This window comes from Primulina eburnea, chromosome 12 (genome assembly GCF_022965805.1).
Source record: "Primulina eburnea isolate SZY01 chromosome 12, ASM2296580v1, whole genome shotgun sequence".
Lineage (NCBI taxonomy): Eukaryota > Viridiplantae > Streptophyta > Magnoliopsida > Lamiales > Gesneriaceae > Primulina > Primulina eburnea.
This window is the reverse complement of record NC_133112.1, coordinates 5,441,417-5,458,601: the sequence shown is the minus strand read 5'-3', so window position 1 is coordinate 5,458,601 and position 17,185 is coordinate 5,441,417. Positions and strand designations below refer to the sequence as shown.

The 17,185-nt window shown below is 34.1% G+C and overlaps 3 protein-coding genes across 3 annotated transcripts; 1 reads left to right on the top strand and 2 right to left on the bottom strand.

The window, feature by feature from the left end:
* Positions 1 to 77: 77 nt before the first annotated feature.
* Positions 78 to 2,380, bottom strand: LOC140807391 (endoglucanase 1-like). The gene is made up of 7 exons (XM_073164222.1): positions 2,159 to 2,380; positions 1,875 to 2,084; positions 1,438 to 1,638; positions 1,224 to 1,316; positions 981 to 1,142; positions 781 to 892; positions 78 to 587 (listed from the first exon to the last, which is right to left on the bottom strand). Exons 1-7 carry the CDS (start codon positions 2,378 to 2,380, stop codon positions 91 to 93), a joined length of 1,497 nt encoding a protein of 498 aa, XP_073020323.1. The 3' UTR covers positions 78 to 90.
* Positions 2,381 to 5,014: 2,634 nt separating this feature from the next.
* Positions 5,015 to 7,946, bottom strand: LOC140808356 (uncharacterized). Its single transcript, XM_073165457.1, has 2 exons — positions 7,755 to 7,946; positions 5,015 to 5,305 (listed from the first exon to the last, which is right to left on the bottom strand). The coding sequence occupies exons 1-2, from the start codon at positions 7,875 to 7,877 to the stop codon at positions 5,210 to 5,212; spliced, it is 219 nt and encodes a 72-aa protein (XP_073021558.1). The 5' UTR covers positions 7,878 to 7,946; the 3' UTR covers positions 5,015 to 5,209.
* Positions 7,947 to 11,241: 3,295 nt separating this feature from the next.
* LOC140807351 (probable lysophospholipase BODYGUARD 3) lies at positions 11,242 to 14,816 on the top strand. The gene is made up of 4 exons (XM_073164163.1): positions 11,242 to 12,263; positions 12,393 to 12,721; positions 13,236 to 13,435; positions 14,380 to 14,816. The coding sequence occupies exons 1-4, from the start codon at positions 11,711 to 11,713 to the stop codon at positions 14,702 to 14,704; spliced, it is 1,407 nt and encodes a 468-aa protein (XP_073020264.1). The 5' UTR covers positions 11,242 to 11,710; the 3' UTR covers positions 14,705 to 14,816.
* Positions 14,817 to 17,185: the final 2,369 nt, after the last annotated feature.

The following is a 17,185-nucleotide window of genomic DNA, read 5'->3' as shown; positions in this document are numbered from 1 at the left end:
ATGTTTGGACCAAAAAAATAGTAACTGTAGAGAGACCAAGTGTAATACAATTACTACGAAGAGTCCGAATTGGAACAAACTAAAAACAAACTACAGTGCTGTTAATTCTTGTGAAAAGAAAGCCAAGACTCCAACAAATGGAGCATTGATATAAGTGGCAGGTTCAGATTGTTGATAATTATTTCTATCATTCCAAAAATTATCTCGACTGTCTGGACCTCCTATGATGGCTCCTACGAGAACGTTCGGATTAGGTGAAGAAGAGTACAGGAATTGGAATCCATCGCCACATCCGATGTGAGCAGAGTGATCATGCACAGATGGTAAGGAAGAACCTCTGTGATGTATACGTAACGGGTATCTCTGCCCGAATCCAACCATATAGGACATTTTGGATGGATTTTCGCCTAATATGTAATCGACTTGCTTCTTGGCTAAGGCCTCAAGGTTTTCTGAGGTGATGGTAGAAATCCCACAAGTGATTACTCCTCCATTTGAGTTGAGATATTTGGCATACGTTAGGATGAGGAAGCTTGATGTGGTTACATATTGGAGATTGCTTTCACTTCCCTTGTAGAAAAGTCCCCCTGAAGTCAACACTTTGTTTAGACATTATCGAACCAATTGTCCGAAAGATGATGATGTTTTTACGAATTAAGTCACGCGACTCATGAAACTAGATTTTCTATTTAGAGGGTGCCATAAACTTGCATTTCTCTTTCGCTTCTCGTTATGTGTCTCTAAAATTGGTATTTATGTTTGGTATTATGGGAAGGTAACCTGGAGTATACTGTGCCTGGAAATTGGGTGATCCAGGGATCAGAGAACATATGTAATTGTCTGAATGCACTTTGTACAGTTGAAATTCTTGAACATTCAATTCTAAGAAGGCCTGGAAATATAACCGAAAAGGAAAACAAAGTGAGTTCTTTTTAACCTTCAGCTGAAATTTTCTGAAATTAAGAAACAAGAAATGTGACCTTGGAGAGTAAAACTTTGGTTCCAGCTCGCTTGTCATCCCAACTAAAGGAGTAATCGTCTTCATCGGCCCCAAGTGTGACACCGTTTGACTGAATGTAAGCCAAATACGAGGCATTTTCGGAAGCTCTATGAATCCATGATGCTCCCCACAAAAGCTCATCCTGAGTCCGAATCATGAAAATGAGCTTGGGAATATATGATTTTCTGAAACTAATAAAGTAAATGGCGCAAATATGCCTCACATGATATCCTGAATAGGAGCAGTAAAACGGACAGACAACGGAACCAAGAGAGTCACTGTAAGCACCTTTGTACCTATCAGCAAAATCGAACAACTGCATATATAATATATATATGTGTGTGATTCAGAAGATATAAAAATGTTATTCAGAAGAAGTTCTGTGATGATTTTGAGCAAGCGATGAAGAATACAATGATAATAATTAACGGCCTCACCTTCATTGCTGTGTTGAGTAGTTTCTTGGAATAAGGAGGATCTGAATCTTTGAACACGATCGAGGCAGCTGCTAGTGCTGCAGCTGTCTCGGCTGCTACATCGGACCCAGGATTCTGAGGCGAAACCTTGTACACGTTGCGTGGCGTGTCCATGTCCTCGGGTCTTTCCCAGCAACGGTGATCCATGTTAGGGTCTCCCACCTGCGTCATTCAGATAATGCTGCATTAAATGCCACGTTGTTATGGCGTGCCTCATATTGCTACCTGTCATAAACTCAAACGAGTGTTTCCTATCATGTCTAAGACATCCAACAATGGAGCATTACGGTAATATGCGTTGCCTTACTCAGGCCAAGGGATATATACTAGCTAGCCACTTGACATTGATTAGAGGTCGAGTTTGTCATGTTTAGAAGTTGATATTGCTTTATCCTCACTTGAACGTATAAGGTGGCTGGAGTAGCTGTGGCTGCTTTTAAGAGATAATCAGTTCCCCAACGAAGGGCCTCCTTGGCGTTTTCTAGTTGATTTTGCATAGAGTAACCAAATTCAATGACACTCCAAGCTAGTAGCGTCGTTGTAAAAGCCATTGGCAATCCGAATTTGACGTTGTCCCCTGCATCATAGTATCCTCCTACGAGATCGACCTGAAATTTAAGTTTCCCCATATTAAATAATAATGAAATGCTATTTAAACCATCTATCTCCTAATATAAGTTACATGGTTGGTAGAGCCATCAGATAGCCCTGAATCACCCCTCCACGTGAGACGTTGATTCGAGGTTAATCTCCCTGATCTCTGGCCCTCAAAGAAGAGGATCGATTTCTCGAGGGCTTCCGAATAATCTTGGGAAGTGAAGGCAGAACAAGATAGAATAAGCAAGTATAGAGAGAAGCAAAGAACATGCATGATAACATTTAATGTTGAGGAACAAGATGACATTTTCTTGAAAAGCTTGTGAGTCTAATCATTTAGTGATAACTGGCATATATTTATAGGAGTGTGTGCGGTTAGAGAAATCGTTGGCAGTTGTGTCATTTGTGAGATAAAATAAAGAAAATCGCATTTGAGTCACGGGATCAGCTGCGATAAACCAGACATCATGTTGCGTTCGGAGGAAACAAAGTTTTGATCTCAATGTCCCAAATGGTGGAAAGAACAAAATCTTTTAAGATAATATCAAAATCACACATACACATACATATATATATATATTTATATATATATATATATATATATATGACCCGTGAGACCGTCTCACACAAGTTTTTGTCTATTTTTAATAGATATAATTAATTTAATTTCGAAATTAAAGAAAAATAGTATAAATATAGAAATATATTAAGTATTGAAGAATTTGTATAGGAGTAGAGATTGCAAGGAGAAAACGAGGGAGAGTGAAAGTGATGAAAGTTATAGTGATAGGTTTATTTTTAATATAGCATAAGTTTTCAACGTATACGTATTGTGTGAGCAGATATTTACATTTATAAACTATTATTTTTTAATAATATATAATTAATTTAATTCTAACGAATGAAAAAAAATGTAAAATATAAAAACATTAATAACTATTTTAAGCAATAAAATAGTTTTTAGTTTTTGGTTGGTTGATTGAAAATTCAAAGAGAGAAGAAAAGGGTTGAACAAGTTTTTTTTTATAGAATAAAAATGATAGTTTTCACAAAATTAAAATACTTAATATAAAAGGTTAAAATTTAATGTAATGTACATGTCACATATTTTAATATAATATTGACTAGTATAAAATATGTGAACCGTGCACGAGGTTATTTTTAAATTTGATGTAACGACTAATTTTTTTTACACAAAAACTTATATGATGTTTGTGAGACAGATTTTCGACCCGATCTGACTCATGAAAATTATTATTATTTATATCAAAAATATTATTTTCATTCTACATATAAATCGGAGTGACCATCCGTGAGACTACATAACGAATATAAAATATAAGAACGTCTCACAAAAAGACATATTCTTGTTTGAAATCCTACTCACCACCTCTCGGATTTTCAGTGCCTAGTTGAACTTTTAAAAATAATTTCTTATAAATATGAGCGGATAAATTATACCTTTGTTCCTTTTTTTCAAAATAAAAACAATTTCGACATAACTCTAGTAATTCCCAGATTAATGATTTTTTGTTTGAGTCATAATTGTTTGAGTTGGGAGTGGCATCCAAAAAGTAGTGAAATTGATTCAGCATACTTATGGGGCGTTGCTTGGGCTTGTGTGACAATTCATGAGTTTGAAATTGACTCTATAGTTCGACGAGTCTATGCTGAAGCTAAGCTTCAGCTCCAACATTTCACTAGCTAGACTCGAGTCGATTCATTTCATTTACACCCGGTCGATAATTACGCGGACTTGTTGAGCGCCTCGGATTTAAAGATATCGATGGTCCTCATTGCTTCTTGAGGAAGAAAAATAAGAAGTGGCATGAAACTGGTAAACTTAAAGCAGCCGTAATCAATCGCAACATTGAGGGAGAAGATATAGAGACTTGCGTGATTTCAGTGTAAAATTAAATGGTTTTGGTTGAATTTGGGTAAGGTGATGGGCGTAATTAAAGGGTGGAGGCGTGCTATTATCATTGTCATCTGCACAAAAACAGAAGCATAATGTGCGAGAGAGACCGAAAGTTGGAACGGTGTTTTGGCGTTTGTGAGTTGTGATGTCGCATCGCAGTCACGGGAACTACAAGCTCTATATTTCACGTGTGCTCACATTGCCCCCATTCCCAACTGCAGCATATATAATTTCATGCTACTTTACTCTTTTGTATTAACGAGGTTTTCTCCATAAACAATGCGTCATAAAACTTGACGCATATTTATTAAAGTTTTAAAACGAACATTACATACTGTGCGAAGCTTTGAAACTAAAATTTCATACAGAAAATCTTAGGTTGCATAGAAATAATAGGGAAGATTTGATGGAAACAACCACTTGAAAACATTGTAAGAGAGAAATCTGAAATTCACTAATTCAAAGATATCTCAGGAAATATATTACACATTCCTGCTATACAAACACCCCTTTAGTATCCCGTGAATGCACATAAAAAGGATGGGAAGCTGGAAGCATATGCCAGCAGAACAGCAGCCATTTTGGTGTGCTTTTTTTATTCGATTTCATACAGCCCCAACAAAAGACCGTCATAGGATTCTTTCATGCACATAGGATTCTTTTGTGCCCTCTGGACCCGTTGAATTTGATCATGAATTTAGCAAGAATTTAAGTGATGGAAAACCAAAAGAAAAACGGAAAAAGGCCATGAAAATGGAGCTCTGTGAAGAGAGAAGCTATTTAAGAACTGTGGCACACAGGTTTACTGTTTACTGGAGAGTTCATAGAGTGAGAATAATCAATGTTCAGCACGGATTAGTCTATGCTACAACGGGATTGTTTCTCCATCTATTACAATATCATTAGATCATGTGCGCGTCCCTCACATTTTTATAGAAGTTGACATACATGTTGATGATCTAAGGCTAACATTTGACCACATTATAAGAGGAGAAAAACTCATGGAATAATCCTTTAAGCACATATCTCAAATTAAATCTTACATTTCAGCTTGCAACATTAACATTTATTACACGTTTCGGGATATGAAATAAAACTATTAAAAGTCATTTGAAAAATTACCCAGATCTTACATGGATATGCGGCCGAAACGTAAATAAGAGAGCTAAGAAGCAAGAAGCCATGCTATTTTTGTGCAATGGGGTGCAGCATGAACTTCTACTCAGCAGCTTCGACACGATTTGGTGTCTCAACTTCTTTTAACTTCTCCAAAGATGACAGACGTCCATCCAGAGATTTATAAAGGCCATTCATCTACAAAAAAAGTAAGGAATATCCAATCATACATTAAAATTTTCAGCTTCGAGTTTCTCAGAGCACCGGATTTCTTATGAACTTTGAACTTTCAAATTCACAATCAAGAAAAATATTACCTACCCTCAGAATCATGAAAAATTGAGTAGAATGATCTACCTATAAGGTCGTATAAAGTTGTCACCAACCATCTCATACTGAAACATTTAGGATATAATTGGTTTTGTTTCCATTGTTTTCGGGTTTTTTTTTTTTTGGGTATTTCAAGTTTTTAAACATATGGCATTGTTTTACAATAAAACATAGCAATATGGCCCTTAAAAAATATATAGCAATATGGCATTTTTGGAGAAATATGAAAATTTAATTTAAAATTAATAATCAAAGGGAGATGTAAAACTAAACTCGGAAAATGAAAGGAAAATAAGATAAAACGAAAGCAAACATTGCCTTCATATTTGACAACTAAAATGATGCAAGATCATGGATGTCTACTCTTCTTTGCTTCAGGCCACAAGTGAGAATTCACAAATCAAATGGCTGGATGGGTATCCTAAAGATAAATCCTTCATGCTAAAATTAAAATCCCACCCGATTTAACATCACCAATAGACAGAATGTCTGCTTCTTATCTTATTACCAGTCCTCTACCAAAAGCATCACTCCAAAAGCATCACTTTTATGTCCTCGTTAACCTTGCTAAATTTTTCATTGCATTACATTGATTGGGAATGTACTTCTCCGTTTATTTTCTTTTTAAATACCTCGATGTTTCAGTTACTTTGACAGCAGACGCCAATTTGTTCCTACACACAACATGATTTGGACAAAGTCTATGCAACCTTCTTATGGTGAAATTATCCCCCAGTTAATATGAAATTTGGGTATGAGATGGACAGTGTATTATAGAGTTACATGTAATTTACCTAATGGTCATAAGGTGTGACAATTTTGATGTGCGTATAAGAGAGTTACATGTAATTTATCAAATGGTCATAAAGGTGTGAATTTTGATTGCACATCGCAACAGACCTCTGCTTCATGGACAAAAACAGAATATGTGCCCCATCAATGCCTTTGTAATTCAAGTTCGCAGATTCTTTACTGACCCACTTGTAATGATACAACTTTCATAAATTGTTGTTCCTGACTGGGATTTATAGACTTTTGGCAAAGCAACAAGTTGTTACTGTTGGTTGCCATGGTCTAGAATTTAATACTCGGCCAAAGTGGTTTAATAGCATTGATGAACTCCAAATCTTACTTGTCTCACATTAGTTTATATTTATTGGTCTAGGAAATTTTTTGAGCACGTAGCCACAGTTGATTGATATCGCTTCATGATATACTCATGTTGGAAGATGGTATTACTTTTGCTTTTTGACAACAGTTTCATTATTTCCACCATGTTTCTTATCATCTGCCAGAGTCAAACCAACATCTTTTCATTGTATCTCAAACAGCGGCAGATCTTAAAACCAAAACAACTATCTTTGCCAACACTTGACCAGTCAACAACCGTCCTTGCCATCCAAATATAACTGTGAGATTACTTCTACGTCACTATCTTTTAACCAAACTTTTGCAATTGTTACCTGATAATCAAAACAAAATCCCTGGTCTATTAAAGATTTATGTACCTTTAATATCTAAAGCAGGCCTAATTTCATGTCCAAAATTTCATCCCTCCCCCAATACTTGTAAAAAGGCCCAATTTCTTTCCTGTTCTAGGGAGATATTAATTTGCAGGGGGTGACTTCAGGATGAAATTTGATACTAGGAAAGATACAGAACTAGCCCACATAACATACAAGACAAAATGCACAATTGAATAATTAAAAGGACAGATTGTGTTTAAAACTGGAAATGAAATATAAATGTTTCAAAAAAATAAAGGATGCATTTCGCGATAGCCCTAAAGGTAAGTGACTGAAATGATATTTTGCATAATAAGAGTTGATTATGTGGCTAAAGAAATTCAACAGGAACAAAGATATTGAACAATTGAACATTCTTCATACAAGCCTACCCATGGATGTTAACCCTTCATCCACAAAATTCTGCCACAGCAAATGTAATGCAATCCAAAATTAGCCGTACATAAATTTCACCACTTCTAAAGCTGAGCATATTTACAGCTCAACCTATTATATTCTAAAACTGAATTAATTCTTCAAGTCTAGTGAATCCATTTTCTACTAACCAAGGCAATTAAACCCAGTTTATTAGGAAAGGAATACCACAAATGAAACAAAAAATAAAAATAAAAAGACGAAGAAAAGACATCGATTTCATTTTAACCTACAATTAACAATATTACATGTTAAAGGTTTCATGTATCTTTCAATCAAGAATCTAATTTATGAAATTACAAAATTTACCAACAATAACGAATCCATGGACCTCTCGTAAAATTTAAGCATTTAAAACATCGGTCATAACATGTAACCTGTTCAGAAATGGCGTGGTGAGCTATCTTATAATCCTTGTGCAATAAATAGAGACCCGCGGCAGATGAGACGGCGGCGCCGGTGAAGAACGACGCAAGCCTCACTCGCAGCACATAACCCATGATCTGTCGAATTTCAATTTCAAGGTACCGAATCGTCGAACCGATTTGTGCACATATAATTATATAAAACTCGAGCGTTTTCGAACGTAGACAATTATTATATCTTATTTTTTTTAATAATTTTGCAATCCATGACAATCAAATACATAATTTTTTTTTACTAATTGTATGCTCAAACGTTAATCATTTTACTAAAACTTATTTTGCAACTCAAAATAGTTAAATTATATATCAATTCAAATATCATATTTGATAAAAACTTGTGTGAGACGATCACACAGGTCGTATTTTGTGAAACATATCTTATTTGGGTCATCAATGAAAAAATATTATTTTTTATAATAAGAGTATTGCTTTTTATTATGAATAGCGGTAGAGTTGACCCGTCTACCAGATAAAGATTCGTTAGACTGTCTCACAAGAGACATACTCATCATATGTTTACTAACTCTAATCAAATCATTGATGTTTTTATAAAGAGGGAAAAAAATCAAAGAAAATAAACCGTGATATATTTTAACATGCCGATAATCAGTAAAAAGAAAAATATAATACAAATGTAAAAAACTTAAAATTAAATTTTAATTAATTTGTGTTCATGAGTTGAATTTTATTGAAAAAATACATAAATTGTAAATTATTTAATTAAATTTTAGCATACCAGTTCTAGATCTCTAAACACTTTATTTATAATAATTTTTACTCTTGTGTTTTTAAAAATATACATATAAACTAACTAAAAGTCTCTGTATTCAAGTTTGTGTATTTTCAATGAAATATAGAAAGTAATTTAAGAACAAATGACCATTAAAACTATAATTTGCTGTCTATATATGATTTGGAAACAAAAGAAAACATGAATATAATTTTAATTGTCTCTCTTTTATTAGTCTAATTAAGATTCCAACTAATCATAAATTTCATACATATTTTCTCAGTATTTATCTTCTTAATTTGTTACTATTTTCTTCTGGTCATGAAAGGTAAGGATATTATCTCTTTAAAATTGAACTAAAAAGGAAATTAGATAAATATCTTATGTATTTTCTCATGACATCGATCATTGATTTCTATTCGAATTTCTGTATCTTTTAAAATTTTACAGTACTTTATTTTTCTCTTGAGAACTACGTTATTACATAACAAATACATCACGAACATAAAATCTTATAAAGCATAATATTTCTCATACAATTGAGTAACTGATTAAGCTTACCTTAGAATATAAAGCTTTTTGTTTCCTACTCATTCGAGCAAATATTCTTGTTTTTTTAATATAATTTTATCATGGCAAAAACTTATGTGAGACGGTCTCACGGGTCGTATTTTGTGAGACGGATCGCTTATTTCGGTCATCCATGAAAAAATATTACTTGTATTACTTTTTATTGTGAATATCGGTAGGGTTGACCCAGAGGAGTAGCCAGGAAATTTTTTCATCCTGGGCTCTTATTCAACGGAACGTAGGCTGAAGTTTGAAGGAACAATAAATATTTGACTTATTAATGAGTTTTACAAAAATTTAACCTAATCTTTAATTAAAATACATAATAATCATATTTTTTTACCTTGGGCTGGAGCTCACCCCAGCCTTTGGGGTGACTCCGTCCCTGGATTGACTCGTCTTACAGATAAAGATTCATGAGATCGTGTCACAAAAGACCTACTCATTTATTATACGAGCAAAAAATATTATAAATACATGGAATGCTGCTACAAATTAAAACCCGGCCACTAGTATATCTATATAGATGAATCACCATTTAAAGTGAGATTCTGCGGTCCTGCATGTGCTAAAAGACGGGTCGGTGTTTGAAATATAGGTAGCTTAACAGAGATAGGAGGCAGTTCGTTCGCTTAAATAATTAAATGCAAGAGGGTGTGTTGGCCTTGTACCTTTGAATTTCTTGGAACTCATTTATTATGGTTTGGTTACACACAAATCTCCTAACATTGTCGCAACCAACTCATTTCCTTAATTTGGAGTAACGCTCCACGATTGTTTTTATATATAATTTCATTAATATAACTTCATTATCTGTGAACATGACAGATTTCAATGTTCGAAAGCTATATAACCTTAACAAACTTGTTGGAGATGTTTAATAGCTAATTGATGCGATCCCGGCGAAATGGACGAGCAGGGTCGGGTGCTCCACCGGATCAGATCAATAATTTATTAAGGAAAATGAGCAAGGTAGATGAACCCGTGAGCTATAGCTTCCACTGTGACCTGCAAATAAGAAGATAAACTCGTGAATGGGCGCCGGAGGGGTGTCCGGCGTGGCCACTCCGATGCTTAAGTCAGCAGGTGAGATGATAACCAGTGTAGCTTAGATAAAAGTAAAGGCTACTGGTGTAAATATGTGTGATAACATATGCGTAAAGGTGAATTCTCCAGAGAGAACCAGAGAGGGGATCTCTCAAATGAGAAGTATAACTGCTTATTTATAGGAGAAAATGAGGTAAGTACCTCGATTCCAGTGCCACCTACTAAGTATGGCAAGTCGGTTGTCCATACCCTAGCTTCTGATGACTTCTAGGACACTTCAAGCCCAAGTTGTTCTGACAGATTAGACGGCATGTATCAATCATACTCGAGTGTGGTTCAATTCTAGAGGTGGCCCGGTTAGAATATCTCCCGGGGCTTTATATGAGAGCCCGGGCGTCTGGTTGCCCGGGGAATAGAGTCCGAGCTTGCACTTGCCCGCCTTCAGAAGAATCCATCCTGCAAATTGATCCTGATTTGGGAATCCATTTGATATCCTGGGTCATTCATGACCCAGGATCTTACAGGGGTATCATCACTAATATTTCCATGTGAGAAACAGTACTCGGAATTTCTAGATCATTATCAGCTTCAATGTTGAGGTCGATTTATGTTACTTCAAAGACATTGATACAAAATTTAAGCTTATCCGGATTGTGATCGTGAACTAAAAGCATATTGTATAGTTTTGAGTACTATGCACGGTCTCGGTGATAATCTTCGCATCATTTGATGTTTTGAGTTATTACATTATGTTAAGATTGAAACTTTGACTCGACTCAACCTCAAAAGTTAGTTCAAGAGAAAAGATTGTCCTAGTTCATACCAATGGGGGACATCTCGATATTTTATACGTTTTATCTATCTTGTTTGACTTATAAAAGAAGTGGTTGCAGCACATTACAATCACTTAATGATAGCTTCTAGGTAACGGATATAATTTAATAAAACGAATAAAACTATATGTTCTTCTCATAAAAATTGTATAAAAATCAATCTTTACAAACACAATGATATACAAATATATATATATTTGTGAACAGAAGCAATGCATAGAAAATGGAGGGGTGAATTCTCGTAGCTTGTTTGTTGTTACTAATTTCAACTACCACCAACCCTTCTCCCCTTCCCAGCAAACTGATTTTAATGTAATAATGAATTCATTTACTTATCTCTTACCTAAGTTTACGCGTCTGAGAAGACCTCCGCGGGTTGCATTTTCCTAGCTCTCCCTCGATAAAATTTGGAGAAAGAGATTTTTCCAACACTTTTCCACAAATAAGAGAAGCTAGCTAGCTATCGTGCAAAATCTAGACGTTGGTTTATTGTCCCAACTGTCTTGACAAAAATAGGCTGCGACACCCCCTTTTTTCTTTCTTAATCTTCCTCTCAAACTAAACTAGTGAGGGCATGGATCAGTCCTTAATATATGAATTACAGCCCAATGAGAAGCTTTACTAGAATTCCTCCGCAATTTGTAAATCTTGTCTCCTCTTGTAAATTTTTTCACTATCAAGTCCTCAGTGGTTCTTGTTCTAAGTGATCTTTAGTAGGTGGTGAAAGAATGGGAGCTAAGGACAAAATCAAATCATTTTTGACATTGTCAGGCAGATTCTTGAATGAAATCTTGAGTTTTCTAGTGTTCACTCTGCTAGACCTCTTAGATTTCGTGCTTTGTTACGTGTACAAAATGGCTGATTTTTTCATGGAAGCAGAATTCAAGCCATGTTATTGCTGGTCAGCAAAAGAAGCAATCACATCTTACAACGGGAAGATCTTAGTATCCGAGCAAAGGGAATCGAGAACACTTCATTTAACTTGGAACAAACTGCAACTCGAAGAAATTTCCGACACCCTCTACACACGCCCCTCCTTGATGTCAGACATATCAAAGTCTGGTATCATACATTCCTCGAAGAAGCTCAACAGACGAGCCGGAGCCGTACGATCTACGTATACGGTAAATTCGACCAGTGTTCGAATGCTGCAAGAGAGGGTTACTGGTCCGAAGCAGACATTCCCTATTCCAAGGTGGTCTGATTGCGATTGCAAGACTTGCACTTCTTGGATGACTTCTTGTAAAAACACACTTTATGTCAAAGTTGATGAACCAAAAGGTACGTACGTAATACCCTTAAAACTCATCTTTTTGAGCAAACGAATCTTAATGTTTTTAACCTTTTTCCGTCTGCACACACACATAATTAATAGTCACTGACTTTTGTTGCCCTTGGTCGAAAACCCAGACAATGTGAAAGAAAATGTGTTGTTCATTCATGGATTCATATCATCATCAGCGTTTTGGACCGAAACATTGTACCCAAACTTCTCGAAGAATGCAAAATCAAAGTATAGACTACTTGCAGTGGATCTGCTTGGTTTCGGGAGAAGCCCGAAACCAGATGATTCTTTGTACACTCTAAGGGAACATCTGGAGATGATCGAGAGCTCTGTTCTTGAACCTTACAATGTGAAATCTTTCCACATTGTGGCACATTCTTTGGGCTGCATTTTAGCTCTTGCACTTGCTGTCAAGCATCCGGCCTCTGTCAAATCATTAACTTTGCTTGCTCCGGTAAGCACAAATTTTTGTTCATTTCATTTTATTCGTAATTCCCTATTGTAATTTGAACGTAAAAGTTTCAAATTAATTCTTCGACGATAGGCAGATAGCTTATTTATGCCTAGTGGTTGTGGATCAAGTACTTGGATATTACAAACAGATTTTTCAAAAACAAAAACAAAAGTCTGATATTATGGGAAGTGCCTGCAGGGGTACATTCAAGGGTCAGAATTTTTTCTGACCCAATTTTATTTTTTTTTAATTTTTTTTTCCCCATGAGGTGGAATCTCAACCACTCATATGGGTGTGGACACTGCCCCCACACCCATAATCGAACTAACCGAGATTATGGTTGAATTTGTTCCAGTTTGAATCTTAACTTATTGACATAAATAATAAAGAATAAAATAGGGCTACCACTGATTCCATCATTAATTGCACGTTATAATTTCATTAAATGGCATCCATCCTTTTCTTGTTGATATTTAAGTTTGCAAATTAATTGGTTGGAAAAATATTATCGCAGCCATTTTTTCCAGCTCCAAAGGGCGAGCAGCCTGCACAGTACACCATGAGGAAGGTGGCCCCACGGCGCGTGTGGCCACTCATATCTTTCGGAGCGTCGGTTGCTTGCTGGTACGAGCACCTCAGCCGCACCGTCTGTATACTTCTGGCCAGGAACCACCGTCTCTGGGATTTCCTTACCAAATTGATCACCAGGAATAGGTGTGTATCGTTCGTTAACTCTCCTACGCGCACATTATTAGCGTGACATGCACCGGAAATCAAATAGAATGTTCCTGTGCTAAATTACAACAAACTTAAATTGACATATAGGCCGGTTAAATTTTATGGATTATAGAGAATTTAAGAAAAATTAGAAGTATATAGTGTTAAGAAAAAAAACTGAAAAGTTTGAAAATCGAAAGAGAATAGTGTTTGATAAATAATTTATTATATAATAATATTTTACTATAATCACTTTTGTAGAAGTAGAATCAACATCCCACAGTATATAGATATATATCAATAAAATTAAATAGGAGTATGACCCAAATAATAACTTGTTAGAGATTGCAAATACTTCTTAAATATTTAAACCCTTAACTTTGTGAGGGTAATTTTCACTATAAAAAAAAATTTAAAGACTCCAAAGATAATTTTATGAAAAGAGTTGAATTCTTGCAGCGCTATAGATGTAGAATAGTTTTAATTTAATTTGTACGTGCGAATTTCATCCTAATAATTCAATGGGGTGAAGGGCTATTTATGAAATGTATAGCTAGGGACCATTAGTTTCTTTGAATTATGCATAATTAATGCCCAAATTTATATGACGTCACATCTCGCATGATGAAATTAAATCAATCTATCTATGAATTTTTAAGAGACTTGGTAATTATTTATATCATAATATAGCCTCTGCTATACTTGGAAATTTTATTTTATTTGAAACACAAAAGAAGGTGATTTGATGGTATCTAAGAGACATCTCACATATTTTTATTTATGAAACGTGTCAATATGATCTATGTCTGTAATGAAAAATACTAATTATAATATAAAAAATAATATTTTTTCATGGTGGGACGAGTTAAAGATCTGTCTGATCACAAATATAATGATAAATATTACAATATCCTTGTCTAACCATTGATGTATGGATCCAGGATTAGAACATACTTGATCGAGGGATTCTTCTGTCACACACACACGGCGGCGTGGCATACGCTACACAACATAATCTGCGGTGCCGCCGCGAAGATGGAAGGATACTTGGACGAGGTAAAAAACACACTCAAATGCGACATCACCATATATCATGGCGAAGACGACGAGTTGATCCCAGTCGAATGTAGTTACCATGTCAAATCCAGAATCCCACGATCCCACGTTAAAATTGTCGAAAACAAGGATCATATTACGATAGTTGTCGGGAGGCAGAAGACTTTTGCGAGGGAGCTCGAAGAAATATGGAAGAATGCGAGTGGTTAATTAATATTATACATATATATGTAGCTGTGCATGGTAACGTACGTACATTTTTAACAAATACGGGCCGCCTACGGGGCATTATATTCATCCGGTTAAAATTACAAAAGATTTTGAAATTAGTTTCTCAATTTACTGCATTTTTATTTTTTATTTAATTTCACCATGGTTTTGACTGATATGTATATATAGAGTAGGTCTCATGTGAGACCGTCTCACGGATCTTAATCCGTGAGACGGTCTCACATGAGAATCCGTGAGACGAGTCAACCCTACCGATATTCACAATAAAAAGTAATACTTTTAGCATAAAAAGTAATATTTTTTCATGGATAATCCAAATAAGATATCTGTCTCACAAATATGATTCGTGAGACCGTCTCACACAAGTTTTTGCCCCATATATAATACTGCCAACCTGCTACGTGGATGAAATTTTAAATTCCCAGAAATAATTATTCATCGCGTAAATTAAATGCACTGCATTTTTATGTCAGGAGCTCACTCAATGAATGTTCATTTAATAAATCACGCAGATTTACGACTTTTGGGTTGTTGTCTGTTGAACATGCAGTGGCCACAATTAAATTTCAGGTTGGCAGGTAATAAATTGGGTAAATTTGAAAAAAATACATCTGTCCATATTTAATTTCAGATTCAGTACCTAAATGATTTTTTTTACAAATCAGTACCTGACACACACTATAAATTAGTTTTAACTACCTAAAAAGATAAATTTACTTTTTTGCCCTTTTATTATTTAAATAAAGATATAATTTTACCCACCAAATTAATTGTGTGTTTTCCATCTATCAAAATATTAGTACTTATTATGAGGTTTCAGATACTTGATTGTGTTATTTGAATACTCCAAATATGTAAAAAAAAATATTATATTTTTTGAAAAATCGCCTTAAATTCAATCATTATTAGTTTTTCATTTAAAATTCATTATGATGAATTATTCATGTCATTTTATTTTTAAAAAAATATAGTTCTTCACTCATCATGAAATAAGATTAAGTACTTATTTGACATATAAAGTACCTATTTTGAAGTTTCAGATACTTCATTTGGCTCTTTAAATACTCCAAATGTGTAAAAAAATACTGGATCTTCGAACGATCACCATAAATTCAGTTATTGTTTGTCTTTTCATAAAATGTGTATTTGGATGACATATTCATCTCATTTAATATTTTTTTAAAAAAAATCAAATTCCAAACTAAACATGTAAATTTTAAAGTACTTAGTTTTACTTGAGAAATACCTATTTTGAGTTTACAAATACTTGATTTCGTAAATGAGATACTCACAATACGTATTAAAATATTGGATATTCGAATAGACAAGGTAAATTCACCAAGTATTGGTATTTCAATGAAAAATGCATTTGGATGACATATTTATCTCAATTAATATTTTTTAGTAAAAAAAATTCTCAAATAAACATGAAAATTTTAAAGTATTTAGTTTTACTTGAGAAGTACCTAATTTGAGTTGTCAAATACTTGATGTCGTAAATGAGATACTCACAATATGTATGAAAATATTGGATATTCGAATAGGCAACGTAAGTTCTCCAAGAGTCCAAGTGTTGGTATTTCCATGAAATATGCATTTGGATGATAAGTACCTAATTTGAGTTTGTAAATACTTGATTTGATATAGAAGATACTCATAATATGTAATAGAATACTGAATATTCAAATATGTAACGTAAGTTTATCAAGTGTTGACTTTTTATGAAAGATGCATTTGGATGACATATTCATCTCATTTAATATATATTTTGTAAATAAAAAAATTCTCAAATAAGCTTGAAAATTTTAAATTACTTAATTTTACTTGAGAAATACCTAATTTGAGTTGGAAAATACTTGATTTCGTAAATGAGATCTTTATAATATGTATTCAATATTGGATATTCGAATATGCAACTTAAATTCTCTAGGTGTTGGTATTCCCATGGAATATGCATTTGGATGAGAAGTATTTAATTTGAGTTTACAAATACTCGATTTGGTACATGTGATACTCATAATATGTAATAGAATACTGGATATTCGAATATGCAACGTAAGTTCATCAAGTGTTGGTTTTCTATGAAAGATTCGTTTGGATGACATATTTATCTCATTTAATATATTTTTTGTAAAAAAAAAAAAAACCAAACAAACAAATTCTCAAATAAGCATGAAAATTTTAAAGTACTTAATTTTACTTGAGAAGTACATAATTTCATATTGCAAATACTTGATTTGGTAAGTGAGATACTCATAATATGTAATTCGAATATGCAACGTAAGTTCACCAAGTGTTGGTCTTTCTATGGAAGATGCATTTGGATGACATATTCATCTCATTTAATATTTTTTTATAAAAGTAAAAAACAAATTCTCTGATAGACTTAATTTAATTGTGGTGATGATAGTCAAAACCAATTGATCTCGTTAGTAAACCAGAAGAACGTATAAAAACAGA